Consider the following 17,500-nt stretch of genomic DNA (forward strand, 5'->3'; position numbering starts at 1 on the left):
AATTTATAGCTCAGAATCGAGTGGCATACTTTACTTATTTTAGATCCAAGTACCTGTAATCAAGCCCAAGAACATTTATCATGAAATTAATTGACGGATTAAGCTCCAAACCTAAGCATAATTAATTAATTTGGTTGTTTGATCGGCGAAAATGGCGTAGGTTGTCAACCAAGGGACTTCAATTGCACGACAAAGTTGCCTCCCCTGTCCGCTGACACGGATAATTCCTTCTTTGACGCATGTAATTTGTAAACAAAATGCATTCGTACCAGAGTACGCTATGATTCGTACAGTTCATCGGAGTTCATTCCGTGACTTTAAAGGGATCTAAAAGACTTGTTATGATTACAAGTGCAGGTTCTCCAAATTTGGAGGCTTGAATGCCTCTGAATTATGAGCTATGAATTTAACACATTAAAGTTCAAGATTACCCGAAGCCTTCTATGTCATTTACCCTCCTGGGTTAAAGGTTATAAATTGATTCGAGAAAATAACATGACTGGTATGGACTGATCATTGTGTCTACCGTGGAGCCATCGGGGTTCTATGGGAAATGCTACACAAAAAAACTTGCCTGTGAAAAGGGAAAGACGGTGACCAAAAATAAATGATGATAGCGATATTTCTAATTGTGGATCAGCAGAGTCGAGAAGCATACATGATGTTTACCAAAGTGTGTGTGCGTGTCTGTCTGTCCACGTGTGTGTTTGAGCTCTTTTCAGTACAGAATATGAGTTTGGGGATTGAGTGAAGAGGGAGACCTAAAAAAAAAAAAACTACTCGGGATTTTGGTTCTTTTTATCACAATTCAGTCTGTTTTAATTTTCAAGTTATATCAGAAATTTTCTATTTGCACTGATACAATGGAATCCCTTGTGGATGTATTGCTTTAAGGGTCTACAAATAGTACTACTGAACCAAAATCATCCTGTTTCTTTACGTTTTGAGCAATTCAATTGGTCTTGGTTTTTGTTTTTAAAAAATTTGATTCCTCTTCATTCTTCTCAAAAAAAAGCTTTCATTGCGATAAACAAAACATTACTGGATAGACGTTTTCTTGGAGAACGTCTGTATTAGCAAGCATTTAAAGTAGGAGGACGATATGGAACGTACGATAAAAGGATGTGCTTTAGCTTTCTGTCTCATCATTTATAAATGTTGCCCTTCAATCACACACACACACACACACACTTTTGATCCAGCTCCAACCATATTTCATAAGGCTTTATTCAGGGTTGTCTCTTGTTCTTAAACATCCGATTTCTAAGCACACGTCTGTGCTGAGCATATGAACATGAACCGATATGAACATCAATGTCAGCCGCCTTTTTATTATGAAATAATGTTCATTTGTGTTCCAAACACTTCCGAAGAATACTTGTTGGTGTGTCTTCAGTCGCCCTGACATCATCACAACTCGACCCTGTCCTGCAAAAATACAAACATATACAGGGTGACACCCAAACATTCAACCCAAACAAATGCTTATTTCTTTTACATCTGTTGACCGAATTAGTTATCTTTCTTTTTTTCTTTCTTTTTTTTTTGGTCCCTGTCCTGTCCTGTCTTGTCTTGTCATGCCTTGTCTTGTCTTGTCATCCCTCTATTGGCCTACTGGCAACCTTTTCCTAACTTGTCTTGTCTTGCCATGTCTTGTCTTGTATTGTATACATTTAGCATACATTTGGGTAAAGGTTTGCGAACAGGTAAGGGGTGTAAGCGAGAGAGAGAGAGAGAGAGAGAGAGAGAGAGAGAGAGAGAGAGAGAGAGAGAGAGAGAGAGAGAGACAGAGACAGAGACAGAGATGGTGGTGGTCTATGTTACATTACACAGGTCAACACAGTTGCAAGTTCATAGGTTAAAGACTGCCCTTTTCGTAGCGTTCATTAATTAATTCCTATTGTTTACATGTGCCAATAATGTTATAAAACTGTACCTAAGGGGATATAATAACGATTGGCTGTAGCTTTCGAAAACAGAAAACATTATTTCAGTATTGCAAAGTGGTGTTGATAGTGTCGAATGTAAACAGAACAGTCTCAAAGTGAAAGTGGATGTTTTCCGGAAATTGCGAAGTTAACAAGAATACAGAAAAGCGCGCTTTCCTGCTTAGCACAATCCGCTACCGCGCTAATCTGGCGTGTCAATATCACTACGTTTTGCACGTGGAAGGTGAGCGATTTCCTTCACGCGGGGATTGACGAAGCTGTACTGTCTGTGTTGACGGTCTAAAAATAGCCCAAGCCCTGGAGAACTGTTTCTAAAGATAGCAATAAACTTTATTAAGAATTGATTATTTCTTGTAATTGGTAAGGACTTCAAACCTAAAACTTTGCAGGAAGCTTAATTTATACATCCCCGCAACGATGGGAAAAGCCCTGGAAGTAAGTACACTAATTAAATAGGACTTTGTCAGCCTTTAAATGAGGTGTTATTGTGTATAGTGAGGAAATAATTTTCTGATGTATTTTTAATTCATTATTGGTGTTTTATGCAAAACGTACGGTCAATATTGAAAGTTTTAAAAAAGTACTGCCCTCACATTAATACGAAGGCGGGATCACAGCTGGATAAGACAAGGTACGGCAATTTCGACCCGGAGGTCTCTTTCAGGGCGCACAGAGGATGAGACAACACAGGAGAAAAAAAAACCCACAGATAATAGCACACGGAAGGAACGATTACAGCAGTTATAATTAAATTACTTTGTGGGTCAGGGTTTTTTAGGAGTACAGGGGAAACCCCTTTTAAGACCTTAAAAAATGTGAGAAAATCAAGTCTTAAAATGGAAGGGGTCTAAAAATGGGGGTAATTTACAGAGGTTATGAACAGAACATCTTCTTCTTCTTCAGCGTGGAAAAGTACCTGTCAGTTTACCTGTATGTATTAGGACTGGGTGGCCGAGTGGTAACGCACTTGCGCTCGGAAGCGAGAGGTTGCGAGTTCGACCCTGGGTCAGGGCGTTAGCAATTTTCTCCCCCCTTTCCTAACCTAGGTGGTGGGTTCAAGTGCTAGTCTTTCGGATGAGACGAAAAACCGAGGTCCCTTCCGTGTACACTACACTGGGGTGTGCACGTTAAAGATCCCACGATTGACAAAAGGGTCTTTCCTGGCAAAATTGTATAGGCATAGATAAAAATGTCCACCAAAATACCCGTGTGACTTGGAATAATAGGCCGTGAAAAGTAGGATATGCGCCGAAATGGCTGCGATCTGCTGGCCGATGTGAATGCGTGATGTATTGTGTAAAAAAATTCCATCTCACACGGCATAAATAAATCTCTGCGCCTTGAATATGTGCGCGATATAAATTGCATAAAAATGAAAAAAAAATAAAAATCCCTGCGCTTAGAACTGTACCCACGGAATACGCGCGATATAAGCCTCATATTGATTGATTGAATAAGACCACCCCTGACATGCGGCACATACCAAATATCTACAAGTGCTTTGTGTGAACAGTAAAAAAAATTGTTTTCCTTTTTGCGAATTCATTTCATTAAACACAACAACAACAAAATTCATCAAATTCCAGCTGAACAGAACGGCTTTCACAATTATGACTGGGCCTTTAAAGGCATGTTCCTCACCATATTACCCAGCATATCAGACACCACATGTTTGACTAGGTTTTTACATGGGAACAACAAGACAATACAGGATGGTAAAAAAACCTCTCTATTTTCTTTTTAATCACATTTTTGACTGCGAAAGAGATCAAAAAGGAAATAGGGCGCTTTTTTTAGACACCCCTTTTTACGTCCAGCTTCTTTTGGTGGAGATTCAAGTTACAGACACATGTGAAATTCATTAAGCAAAAAGGTTCCCACTATGCACTGCCACAGAACACAACCAGGTTATTAATGTGCGGTACAGTGTATAATTATGTTTAAGTAAAAGGATGCCCTTCTTTTGTTTAATTGGAGCATCTATGATGTCTGACATTTTGGTTCTAACGGTAAGGAACGTATGTTTAGGCTCTAATAAGGACAGTTTGTCTTGTCAAAAGCCTCATGCATATTCCTTCCTCCCCATGCAAGACTTTCTTTTATTTGAATATCTGCCTTTATAGTACAAAAATCAAATAAAAAGGTCGCACTCTGCGCATAGCGACAAAAATCGCAATTTTACCAAGAAAACCTCACACTCTTTATGTGGAGAAAGACACTGACTGTTGCAGTATGTTATGCATTTGAAAACATCTGAAATTGTGTACTTGAATTCTACAGTTTGATCAGTTCTGTGTGTTTAAAAAGTTACCTTGATCATTCTGACATGCTCTTGCTCAAATCACATCCCAGACAATATTGTAGACTCCATTGATAGACGCTGTGGTGCATGGGAGAACTGCATTCTGAGGAAACGAAAAAAATATACACTGAGGAAGAACAGTCACAACAACATTTGCAGCAGCAACAGACTATATAATTTTATTCAAAGAACACTTAAATAAGGTAAAATGAAAATCAGTGTTGTGTCAGTAAATTTGATTTGGGGGAGATGGAAGGATTGGGGTGGGGGTTTAGAGGCGGGGATAGAAGGATAGCTGGGAACCGGGGAAGGTGGGGTGGCTAACACAGTTTGATCATGTAATGACTGGTACAATGTTTAATATATCTAAAAAGGCAGCAACTCTGTAATGCATTATGTGAACCAACTTCTCCATAAACTAAATAAAGATCAGTAAAAGTTACCTCTTTCATTCTGGAATCTTTTTGGTCCCATCACAGCTCAGACGCAGACTCAATGGACAGATACTGTAATGATGAAAAAAACACCAGCATTTTAAGGGAGAACAAGAATTATGCAGAGAGGAAAAACAGTAATGAGTAAGAACAACAGCAGCAGCAGCAGCAGACTCAATACTCTTACTCTACATAACACTCTCACTGAATGACTGATTCAGTAACTAAATCCCAGTGAAGTGCAAGTGATCAAAATTACTGATGTAAAAACAGAGAGAGAGAGAGGGACAGACAGAGACAGAGAGAGAGACAGACAGACACAGACAGACAGACAGGCAGAGACAATGCGAATGTGTGTGTGTGTGTGTGTGTGTGTGTGTGTGTGTGTGTGTGTGTGTGTGTGTGTGTGTGTGTGTACATGTATGGGAAATGCAGTGCCATTGAAAACAAACACTTGCTTCATTTAAATATCAAATACAACATAAGAGGCACTAGAAAAGTTGTACATGAAAATAAATGTTGCTCTTGCTGATGGAAAAAGAGCAGGGGGAGAGGATCGATGTTGCTTGCACTTGCAGATAATTATGCACTAACATCCAGCTGTTTTTCTGGGTGTACTGTAACCCTGTAATGTTTAAGCAGAAATGTTTGTGGATCACGTTATGCTTCTGCTTTTAGATCAGTTTGAGTATTTGCAATATTACCTGGATCATTGCGGCATCCTCTTGATCACATCACATTTGAGACTTTGACCTATATAGACTCCATGGGCAGACGCTGAAGTTATTACAAGGGCATTCTGAAAAATGACAATACAAATGCAGAGATGTAGAACTTTACATTACACTTACAGAAGCAACAACCAGAGAGCTGATTTATACAGGTAGACTGAGCGAACGACGAAGAAGAAGAAGAATACAGGTAGAGAGAGAGAGAAAGAGAAGAAGAAGTAAAAGAAAAAAGAGAGCATAGAAAGAGAGAGGGGGTGGGGGCAAAGGGAGTGTGTAATGTGACGTGAGGAAGGGGAAGAGCAATGGAAAATGAAACTCTCAGTACTTTTAATTTATATTACCAGTTATGGAACTATTTGAGCACTCCCCATAACCACAAACAAGGTACAGACGGCAACATATGTTGCACGGAAGGGTGGGGGTAGTTGGACTGGAGAGTGTTGTTATGGGTTTAGGGTGGTGCTGGGGCGGAGTGTGTATGTAACTTGATAATAATAAGCATGATCAGTTAGAGCTAACAACTATCTTGATCTTCACAGACATAAATTGAACAATGATTTCACCAGCATGTACCTTTATTTTTGCCCTTGAGTTAGGTGGAAGACAATGTTGAGTGGTGAACGCAAGTTGTATTGATCACTGGGTCATCCTGCGGTCCGGGCCATTGATCTGCACATTGCACCAGCACAAACAAACACAATGTTATGATCTCAATCAGCCTGCTTGGTCAATCATGAATCTAAGAACACAAACACTGTCCAGATCTAATTGAAAACGAGATCATCATTACTTGGGAAATTCAATGAAAATCTAGCAGTCAACAAAGCAGATAGATCTGTCCTTGCGATTGTTGTTGCAAGCAGATAAATGTGTGAACTTCCTTATCTCAACGTTATCATTCAACATATTGATATTTTGCCTGATGGATGTTGTGCCGATGAGATAAACAAACAATCAAAATCAAAGTCATAAACTTTTGAAGAAAAAAATTAAACAAATTGAGCAGAAAGAATCTAGCTTACTGCTGTGCTGATTTCGACAAAATCAATGCGTTTACATGCCGAAGTCATTCCTGCTTTTATTCATATCATACTAGATGATCCTAATGCACAACAATACGAAAACGAGCTCAGCGAAATGAGTAACACTGCCTCACCTGCACTAACACAATGCTGCAGAAGCAAAGGTCGTCTACGACTGGAAATTTCGAAGTCGAACAGCGGCGTTTTTTTCACTCTCAGCGGTTGTCTTGCTCGGAAAAGTGAAAAGCTTAACTTGAAATCGAACGGAAGACACCATTCTACCTTTTCGTTCAAGCGTTGTTTTTATAAAATCTCAGAAAATGTAATTTTGACTTGGGTGATTTCGTCCGCCATTGAGATTCAGTTTTTCAATAATTTGTCTACCTCCTTGGCAGAAGAGTCAAAGGTTCGGCCCGATCTTCAAGGTTCCCAAGACATGACTTGCAAACCCCGAACCTAGTTCGCCGAACCCCCCAAACCTAGTTCGAAAACTCAGGTTCGTCTGGTTAAGAACCAAGACAAGTTCGCCGAACCAGTCTTGAGGTTTGCCGAACCCCACGAACCTAGTTCGCGAACCAAAGGTTCGTCTGGTTAAGAACAGCCTTTTTAGAATCGTATTATCTTGTCTATCTTTTGTGCACGCGTCAACCGGGGTGACATGGCGCGTAATTCAAGGTGTCCCAAGAATGTTATCTCGGGAGGAAATTACAGAGCACAGCAAGTTATCTAAGGGGCGTAACTCTGTCTTGGTAATGCGATGTCTAACGTTAGGACCAGTTAACGCCCTTTGAACAAAAAGCTCCACCCAAAAGTAGTCGGCTGTTATTAATTTTGCCTCTTTTATTATTTTATTTTAAACTTTGTCCTAATGCTATTTTTTTTCTTCTTCTGTTTTTCCTCTTCATGTTTTGTCCTTCTCTTTAAAAACTCCATCTATATTACCCATCACAAAAATAGGCAGATGAGTCTGAGTGCAGATCTTTGAGATGAGGCCGTTTATTGTAAAACCATGGTTGTATGACAACAAAGACCACCCATTTACCTACCATATTCAACAAACAGATTCGTTATACACGAGGTGGTGTCTCTACGGTAGCATATACAACACCCCCACCCCCACCCATAACAATACAATCAACAACAACAGTCATCACAAAAGTAAGGATTCCGCCTTAAAATCGTCAACAGAAAAATCGGAACAGGACAGGTAAAATGGAACAGGTGTTTCGGCGATTTCTCTTCTTCTAGATAGCAGACCCTTTAGTTGGTTGTTGTTCTCGATTTTTGTTCTTTAAAAAAATATTTAAAAAAATATTTAAAGAAAAACAGATTGCATAATTATGATGATGACACACTCTCAGATATTTTACTCAAAAACGATAAGCTGTGAACAATTGATGTGGCTTACTTGACATGAAAATCAGCACAAAAACCGACAGGCGCAATGGCCAAGTTAATAAGACGCCAGCCTCCCAAGCGGAAGATCGTGGGTTCGAATCCCGAACGCGCTTGTCGGTTGAGGCTAGAGATTTTTTTCCGATCTCTTAGGTAGCGACTTATAACCCCTTTTGCGTGTATACGCAAGCACAAGACCAAGAGCGCACGATAAAGATCATGCAATCCATGTCAGAGATTTTTTTTTCTTTTTACATTTAGTCAAGTTTTGACTAAATGATTTAACGTAAAGGGGGGAATCGAGACGAGGGTCGTGGTGTATGTGCGTTCGTGAGTGTGTGCGTGTGTGTGTGTGTGTGTGTGTGTGTGTGTGTGTGTGTGTGTGTGTCTGTCTGTGTGTGTGTGTGTGTAGAGCGATTCAGACTAAACTACTGGACCGATCTTTATGAAATTTGACATGAGAGTTCCTGGGTATAAAACGATCCAAATTTACATTCATCTTATGCTCCATCATTTGCTGATTCCAAAAACATATAAATATGTTATATTTGGATTAAAAACAAGCTCTGAAAATTAAATATATACAAATTAATATGAAAATTGAATTTTCGAAATCAATTTAAGACACTTTCATCTTATTCCTTGTCGGTTCTTGATTCCAAAAACATTAGATATGATATGTTTGGATTAAAAACACGCTCAGAAAGTTAAAACGAAGACAGGTACAGAAAAGCGTGCTATCCTTCTCAGCGCAAGTACTACTCCGCTCTTCTTGTCGATTTCACTGCCTTTGCCGTGAGCGGTGGACTGACGATGCTACGAGTATACAGTCTTGCTGAAAAATTGCATTGCGTGCATTTTCATTCTGTGCGTTCGACAGCTACTTGACTAAATGTTTTATTTTCGCCTTACGCGACTTGTTTTTTTCTCTCTTCTTTTTCTTTTCTTTTCTTTTTCCTCTTTTTGGGAATCAGCTTTTTTTTCATTGAGATATTAGGGCTTACAAACGGAGATGCTTTATTTTACAATCTTATAATATAACTAACAGCTCATTATATATATATATTATATCCATGTCAGAGTTGAGTGGGTTTTAGAAACACGAACATACCTAGCATGCATCCTCCGAAAGCGGCGTACGGCTGCCTGAACGGTCATAGACGTAAAAACCGCGGGAGTTCCAGCCTAGGAAAGAAGAAGAAGAAGAAGAAGAAAAAGATTTTTTGTGTCTGTTTGTTTGTTTGTTTGCTTAACGCCCAGCCGACCACGAAGGGCCATATCAGGGCGGTGCTGCTTTGACATATAACGTGCGCCACACACAAGACAGAAGTCGCAGCACAGGCTTCATGTCTCACCCAGTCACATTATTCTGACACCGGACCAACCAGTCCTAGCACTAACCCCATAATGCCAGACGCCAGGCGGAGCAGCCACTAGATTGCCAATTTTAAAGTCTTGGGTATGATCCGGCCGGGGTTCGAACCCACGACCTCCCGCTCACGGGGCGGACGCCTTACCACTAGGCCAACCGTGCCGGTAAGAAAAAGATAATCAAACTCCAAGAACATGTACAAGAGAACACCCCATCGCTTAAAAACACGCCAAGCCTTTACACTTGAACGATAAAACTAATCACGTGGTAGATTGTATGAGGTGAATGTGAAGGAAACAAAGTTTAATAAAAACCCACTCTAAACTGTCTGAGAATGTGCAATGATTGTTGAATTGTCAATGCAATGATTGTTGAATTGTGAATGCAATGATTGTTGAATTGTGAATGCAATGATATTTGAATTGTCAATGCAATGATCGTTGAATTTCAATGCAATGATTGTTGAATTGTCAATGCAATGATTGTTGAATTGTCATTGCAATGATTGTTGAATTGTGAATGCAATGGTTGCTAAAATGTCAATCAAATGATTGTTGAATTGTCAATGCAATGATTGTTGAATTGTCATTGCAATGATTGTTGAATTGTCAATGCAATGGTTGCTAAAATGTCAATCCAATGATTGTTGAATTGTCAGTGCAATGATTGTTGAATTGTCAATGCAATGATTGTTGAATTGTCAATGCAATGATTGTTGAATTGTCAATGCAATGATTGTTGAATTGTCAGTGCAATGATTGTTGAATTGTCAGTGCCAATGATTGTTAAATTGTCAATGCAATGGTTGCTAAAATGTCAATCCAACGATTGTTGAATTGTCAGTGCAATGATTTTTGAATTGTCAATGCAATGGTTGCTAAAATGTCAATCCAATGGTTGCTAAAATGTCAATCCAATGATTGTTGAATTGTCATTGCAATGATTGTTGACTTATTGTTGATTGATAGCCGACGAGTCTACACCCTTGACTGCACATAGCACTGCATGTATTTCTGTTACACTTCTGCCCACAAATCCGTCTTATACCAGCACGCACAGTTTTCGTTTCACTTCTAATTGTTGTTGTTTTGTTTCTAAATTTTGTTCCAACGGTTTGATGGATTTGGAAAGGACAAGTTCGATGCTTTGAAGACTGCACATATCACTTAAAAAATGTATGTAACACTTGTTCCATACACACATCTAATACCAACACGCACAGTTGTTCCTGCTGATTCTCTTTCAAATTTTGTTCCAGCGGTTTGTTGAAAGAGACATTCTTAATCCCACGATGACAACACCACTTTACCACGAACCCATAAGCAGGCAACACACAACAAACTTCATATTATACCAACAAACACAGTTTTTTTCTTCTATTCAGCGGTTTCATGGAATAGTAAAGTCTTAATAAGTATGATGTATGTTATGTCTGTAACCGCTCGAAACTGTATGGCAATTTTCCTTGTCTTTATAAGGACAGTAACATTTTGAGTCTAGAGTCTGGAGTCTGGAGTCTTAAAGGACATTTTCGATGTCATGAAGACGATTCTACATTCTTGACCGCACATATATAACTTCCGTCAAATCCATATAATACCAACACGCAAGGTGTCTTCGCTTCACCACCATTTGCAATTGTTTCTCTTATTCTAACCTTTGTTCCAGAGGTTTGATGGAATAGCAAAGGTTATTTTTCGATGCCATGAAGACAATTCCATTAAACTTCTGCCGTAAACCCATCTAATACCAACACGCACATTGTCTTCGCTTCACAAGCTGTTGCTGTTATTTCTCTTCCAATTGTTCAAGGGGTTCGATGGAAAAAAAAAATGTTATGTTTCGATGTCATGAAGACGATTCTACATTCTTGACCGCACGTATATCACTTCCGTCAAATCCATCTAATACCAACACGCAAAGTGTCTTCGCTTCACAAGCTGCTGCTGTTGTTTCTCTTCTAACCGTTGTTCCTGAGGTTTGATGGAATAGAACAAGGTTACATTTCGATGCCATGAAGACAATTCCATTAACCAACACGCACAGTGTCTTCGCTTCACCACCATTTGCAATTGTTTCTCTTATTCTAACCTTTGTTCCAGAGGTTTGATGGAATAGCAAAGGTTATTTTTCGATGCCATGAAGACAATTCCATTAAACTTCTGCCGTAAACCCATCTAATACCAACACGCACATTGTCTTCGCTTCACAAGCTGTTGCTGTTATTTCTCTTCCAATTGTTCAAGGGGTTCGATGGAAAAGAAAAAGGTTATTTTTCGATGTCATGAAGACAATTCCATTAAACGTCTGCCGTAAACCCATCTAAGGCCCCAAAAAAATAAATTGTCTGTTTCTGGTAACATGGCTAAAAAAAAATAGGGTCGGTAGGTCGGGATTTTTTTTTATTTTTATTTTTTTTTTTTTTTTTTACCCCAAATGTAGACCAATAAAACTAACTTTAAAAATCGCGCAAAGAGACTGGATTCACTATACATAGAGACAAGACACTCAACACATTTACAAATCGTCAGCGGACTTTCGTTTTCACACGTTTTTGTTGTTCATTTTCTCACCCTGTCCTTTACCACCCCAAAAAAAATAAAAAAAATTTTGAGTTTGGAAAAAAAAAGTTTAGGGTCGGCCCCGAAATTTAGGGTCGGTCGGGTGACCAGAAACAGACAAATTTTTTTTTGGCCTAATACCAACACGCACAGTGTCTTCGCTTCACCAACTGTTGCTGTTATTTCTCTTCCAATTGTTCAAGGGGTTCGATGGAATAAAAAAATGTTATGTTTCGATGTCATGAAGACGATTCTACATTCTTGACCGCACGTATATCACTTCCGTCAAATCCATCTAATACCAACAAGCACGGTGTCTTCGCTTCACAAGCTGCTGTTGTTGTTTCTCTTCTAACCTTTGTTCCTTAGGTTTGATGGAATAGAACAAGGTTACATTTCGATGCCATGAAGACAATTCCATTAACCAACACGCACAGTGCCTTCGCTTCACCAGCTGCTGTTGTTGTTTCTCTTCCAACCGTTGTTCCATGGGTTCGATGGAATAGAACAAGGTTACATTTCGATACCATGAAGACAATTCTATTAAACCTCTGCCGTAAATCCATCTAATACCAACACGCACAGTGTCTTCGCTTCACCAGCTGTTGCTGTTGTTTCTCTTCTAACCGTTGCTCCAGGGGTTTGATGGAATAGAACAAGGCTACATATCGATGCCATGAAGACAATTCCATTAAACCTCTGCCGTAAATCCATCTAAGGCCAAAAAAAAAATAGTCTGTTTACGGTAACCCGACCGACCCTATTTTTTTCGCGCGACCCTAGACTTTTTTTGGCATTTGGGGGAGAAAAAAAAACCCGCAAAATAACGTAAAAATATAGTTTTTTGGAAAGAAAAAAAGAAAAAAAAAATTCTGACCTACCGACCCTATTTTTTTGGCCTATGTTACCGTAAACAGACCTTTTTTTGGCCTAATACCAACACGCACAGTGTCTTCGCTTCACAAGCTGTTGCTGTTGTTTCTCTTCTAACCGTTGCTCCAGGGGTTTGATGGAATCAGACAGGACAGGCATCCTGGACGCCATCAGCACGATCCTGTCCACGACGTCCTCAAGAGTCTTGACCAACGTGCCCACGAGCTTGATGCTCACCTCTTCGTAAGGGATCCCCAGGTACTCGGCGAACTCCTGGGCCGCTTTTTTGGCCACCTGCCGTTCGCTGGAAGCCACGTGACAGTTACAGCCGGCCAACGTCACCACGATGTCGTCTGCTATGGTGTTTCTGTGAAGCTCTTGCTGCCTGCAAAGAGAAAACGCAAAACTCCATAAAATAAATCCAAAAACAAAGAGACTGCCAAGGTTCCAAAATGTGTTGATTGCAAAAATCCATAGTCTTGCTGAGATATCATCATACACTCTAACTTGCCCTTGAAACCCCCTCTCGATAGCGACCACCTTCCTACAACGACCATCTCAAGGATCCCCGATAAGTTGAAGGATCTAAGGGGGTTCCGGGGTTCCGGAAGCGACCCCCCCCCCTTTTTTTAAGCAAATGTATCTCTTTTTGTTTTAAGGAAAAACCTCCACCAAAATCGGCGTATACTGCCTGAATGGCAGCGTAAAATCATTCATACGCTTAAAAATCCACTAGTGCAAAATCATGAGTGAACGTAGGAGTTTCAGCCCATGAACGAAGAAGAAGAAGAAGAAGAAGAAGAAGAAGAAGAAGAAGAAGAAGAAGAAGAAGAAGAAGAAGAAGAAGAAGAAGAAGAAGAAGAAGAAGAAGAAGAAGAAGAAGAAGAAGAAGAAGGAGAGACCCAAAATACCAATTAAAAGCTACATTTTAACAGCATCTGACCCTCCACCTGGCGATCCCCTTTATCCCTGCCGCCTTTTAACCCCCCCCCCCCCCCCTCCACAACTCTTGTGGTAGTTCCAACCCTCAATATTCGTCGTCTTCTTCTTCTTCTTCTTCTTCTTTTTCTTCTTCTTCTTCTGCGTTCCCAGCCCTCAACGTCATTCATCCTTCAAAAGCGACCTCCTCGTCTTAGCCCTGCAACCTTTTTCTCCTGGGGAAGGGGGGAGGGTAGAATAGAAAATAGATAGGCAGGGAAGGAAGAGCATTAGGGAGGGGAGACTTGGGGGGTAGGGAAGGGGGAGACTTGGGGGGTAGGGAAGGGGGGGACTTGGGGGGTAGGGAAGGGGGAGATCATGTAGGGGGGTCGCGGAGGGAGGGAATTAGGGAAGGGGGAGACTTGGGCCGTAATTATGGGAAGGGGTTTAGGCGGAAAACTAAGGAGATAAGTATGGTGCGGGGGGGGGGGGGGGGGGGGTTGGTAGAAGAGGACGGGGATTAGGAGGTTAACAACTGGGGGGGGGGGGGATGAGACACACACACCAGACATACACAACTATCTGAACAACCCAGTCACACATATCTTACCAGTCATTCAGACTTTCGAACGTTGCCTTCTGCGTGACGTCAAACACAAGCAAACACCCGTGTGCCCCTCTATAGAACGAAGACGTGATGCTTCGAAAGCGCTCTTGACCTGAAGAAGAAGAAGAAAAATGCAGAAAGCAATCATTCATAAACAAATACATGTGTACCCAACAATATAAGTCATCAAATAACACACAAATAAGGGCCACTGATAAAAGATTATTCGATTTGCTTTGTCAACTGATTGATTGATTGATATTGATTGCGTGCTTGATTGATTGATTGGCTGATTGATTGGTTGTTTTATTGATTGATTGATTGATTGGTTGATCGATGTTTCATCGACAGCAGGTTGAATGATTGTCGCCCTGTTCATGCGTGTTACTGTTATTTTTGTTGTGTGTGTGTGTGTGTGTGTGTGTGTGTGTGTGTGTGTGTGTGTGTGTGTGTGTGTGTGTGTGTGTGTGTGTGTGTGCGTGTGCGTGCTTGCATGTGTGTGCGTTCCAGCACGTGCGTGCTTGTCAGTGTGTTTGCGCGTGCGTGTGCGTGCGTTCGTGCATGTGTGCATGTGCGTGCGTGCATCTGTGTGCTCGCGCGCCTTTCTTTCTGTATTTTTGTGCTTCTTGTAACAGAATGTAACTAACAGTACTTTACCTGCTGTGTCGCTGATTTTGGCACGAATGCGTTTGCCTTTTCGTATGAAGAGCATTTCCACTACACCCGAGCGCGCTCCAAGGAACATAACCTCTTGTTCCTTCGGCAAGGCTTTGAGAGCCCGAAGTAGTTTCGCTTTGTCGACGGTATAATCTCCCAGCAGAATGATTTTCACGGTGAGGTCGTAATCCGACATCTTGTTTAGTGAAGATTTTGTGTTTTCCTTTTTTCTTTTCCCCCCCCCCCACTGGTTTGTAGATACTCGGGTAGCAAGAAGTGGTACTGTCAGCCTTGGATTTGAAAGGTGTGCTGTCGACAACGATGCTAGAATTACTCTTGTAGTGCTCAGTGTGTTAAAATTTGACTGAAGTTTCTTCCTCTCAAGAAAAAGTTGTCTTATAATCAGTCGCTGATTTTTTATTTTTTAATAGTCTATCGTAAATTTGGCAGCGGTGACTGATCGTTCTTAAAGTTTATTTATCTTAGCTTTACAAACAAAAAAGTTTTTTCTGTTGCTTATTTTTTTTAATAGTCTTTTCTACCGTTGTGCACGCAACGCAGCACAAAAACTAGGACTAAGAGATAGTGTCTAAGCACTCATACAACCTGTTAAACATAGTACCTACACTTTCTCTGTGTTTTTCAAGCTGCAGATAGTGTTATCTTCGTCGTGATCATTCAGACATCACAGTACACCGCAGAACCACAGGCACACGACAAAACTGTAGCACCATTTCACTTGGTTTTTAACAACACATCAGTCCCGCATGGTGCCTATTATTACACTTGCACCGTAATGATCACTTTCTTGAACCACATGCAGTTGCCTCGTAGGCCACATGTGTCTTTCGAGTTTGCGTCAACACTGTTTCAAATCGCTTGAGGCATTTTATTTTGCGTTTTTTGCGTATTTGTTTTTTTCATTCTGAATTTTGGAACGTTGGTAAGATTCTATTTGTTTTTTTATGTTTGCCTTGCAGATAGCAGCAACACACACTGATCATGCAAATCTCACGTATTTTGCAATGCGTACGTCTTACATGCACTTTGGGGGTCGAATTCGATCTTGTGTCTCTAAGCACTGTATTCTTGACGTTCCCAATCCGCAGATCAGTGATTAAACACACCTCTTCAGATGCGTTGACTGCTTTTTGACAGAATGATATTGAGTGCTTTGTGTCATAGATCCTAGAGAGAGAGAGAGTAACTTTCAGACCATTACTCGGAGAAAACGGAAGAGTCCGCTTTGGCGAGAAGTGTGAGTTGTAGTCTCTTGAAAGTTGTCAGATGGTGGAAATGGTGAACAGAGTGTTGCTGAGGTCGTTGGGTTTCTCCGGTTCGGCATCTTTCACGGCAGATGTCAGCGTTTCTCTGGAACCTGAAAAAAAGAACAATATTTGACAGTCTTTTTGGAAATATGCATCGCAAAAATGGAGACATCTTCGAGTCATTCTCAGGAAAGAGTATCGGCTGAATAAAATCGTGAAGTATCCCTTTTTGAGAGGGACACAGTGGGGATTCAGATTCAGATTCAAAACTTCATAACAAAGGGATGACTGTTAATTTTAAGCACTGAGGGCCGGGTACTGAGTTGGTAGAGCACAGGAATTCTGATCTTAGAGTCACGGGGTTGAATCTCGGCCGGGACAGACACGGGCAAACTTTATGTGCAGACTCTGAGACAGGATATCCATGTCCGACCCCCTTGTCACCACAGTGTCATGTAAAAGACCTTAGTCATTCTGCCATAGGAGCAGGTGGCTGTTACACCTAAACAAACACACACATACACCTGGCTAGCTTTCTACCGGGAGGAAGCGACCCGAACTTACCAGCTCTTGGATAACAAAGTAAATGAAATGGAATGAGATGGAATCTTCCACTCTGTTCCTTATAGCCATACGTGACACTGTACATTACATTTACAACACGCTGTCAAAAGCTGTCAATTATAATTAACGATAGTTATTGGAAGAGAGAGATAGAAACAGGGAGAGAGAGAGAGAGAGAGAGAGAGAGAGAGAGAGAGAGAGAGAGAGAGAGAGAGAGAGAGAGAGAGAGAGAGAGAGAGAGAGTGAGAGAGAGTGAGAGAGAGAGTCTTCGTGTGTGTGTGTGTGCGTGTGTGTGTGTAGATACTTCAGGATATCGATTTAGTCAAGGTTAGTACACGTCACTATTGCATATTTGAGAATACCGGAACGAGTTGTCTTACGTGTCAACTTTAACTTTTTCGGAGAAAAAAAGCTTTGATTACGTGATTATTGTTGGCATTGTCCCTCTATGTGTGTGTGTGTGTGTGTGTGTGTGTGTGTGTGTGTGTGTGTGTGTGTGTGGGTGTGTGTGCGCGTGCGTGTGTGTATGGGTGTGCGTGCGTACGTGCGTGCGTGCATGCGTGTGTGCGTGTGTGTGTGTGTGTGTGTGCGTGCGTGCGTGCGTGTGTGCGTGCGTGTATGTGTGTGTGTGCGTGTATGTGTGTGTGTGTGTGTGTGTTCGTACGTGCGTCAGTTGAGTGTGCGCTCTTACAGCAGCTCTGTAAATCCTTCATCTAAATAGCCGATACATTTGGCACAAGTCTTCCGTATTTGTTCTAGTCATATTACTATACATCATTAGCGCCGGAGAAAAACGGCCAAGTAATATTTTGATAACTGCCAGGTGAACAGGGCTAAAAGATATATG

General features: G+C 40.9%; 1 protein-coding gene and 1 long non-coding RNA gene across 3 annotated transcripts in view; both read right to left on the reverse strand.

Annotated features, from left to right (window-relative positions):
* Positions 1–1,155: 1,155 nt before the first annotated feature.
* On the reverse strand, positions 1,156–7,038 carry LOC138957180 (uncharacterized). The gene is made up of 6 exons (XR_011452951.1): positions 6,573–7,038; positions 5,990–6,085; positions 5,390–5,484; positions 4,695–4,757; positions 4,261–4,354; positions 1,156–1,428 (listed from the first exon to the last, which is right to left on the reverse strand). It is a non-coding gene; the product is annotated as an uncharacterized lncRNA (long non-coding RNA).
* Positions 7,039–12,692: 5,654 nt separating this feature from the next.
* Positions 12,693–17,500, reverse strand: part of LOC138957181 (ras-related protein Rab-1B-like) — a 7,757-nt gene continuing 2,949 nt past the window's right edge. For both annotated transcript variants that reach the window (XM_070328337.1, XM_070328338.1), the window contains exons 2-4: positions 14,822–16,199; positions 14,168–14,276; positions 12,693–13,024 (exon numbers count right to left, since the gene is read on the reverse strand). In XM_070328337.1, coding sequence (XP_070184438.1) covers positions 12,697–13,024; positions 14,168–14,276; positions 14,822–15,017 — 633 coding nt within the window. In that variant the 5' untranslated portion in view covers positions 15,018–16,199 and the 3' untranslated portion in view covers positions 12,693–12,696. The remainder of the gene's footprint in view (positions 13,025–14,167; positions 14,277–14,821; positions 16,200–17,500) is intronic.

Source organism: Littorina saxatilis, unplaced genomic scaffold (genome assembly GCF_037325665.1).
Source record: "Littorina saxatilis isolate snail1 unplaced genomic scaffold, US_GU_Lsax_2.0 scaffold_1343, whole genome shotgun sequence".
NCBI lineage: Eukaryota > Metazoa > Mollusca > Gastropoda > Littorinimorpha > Littorinidae > Littorina > Littorina saxatilis.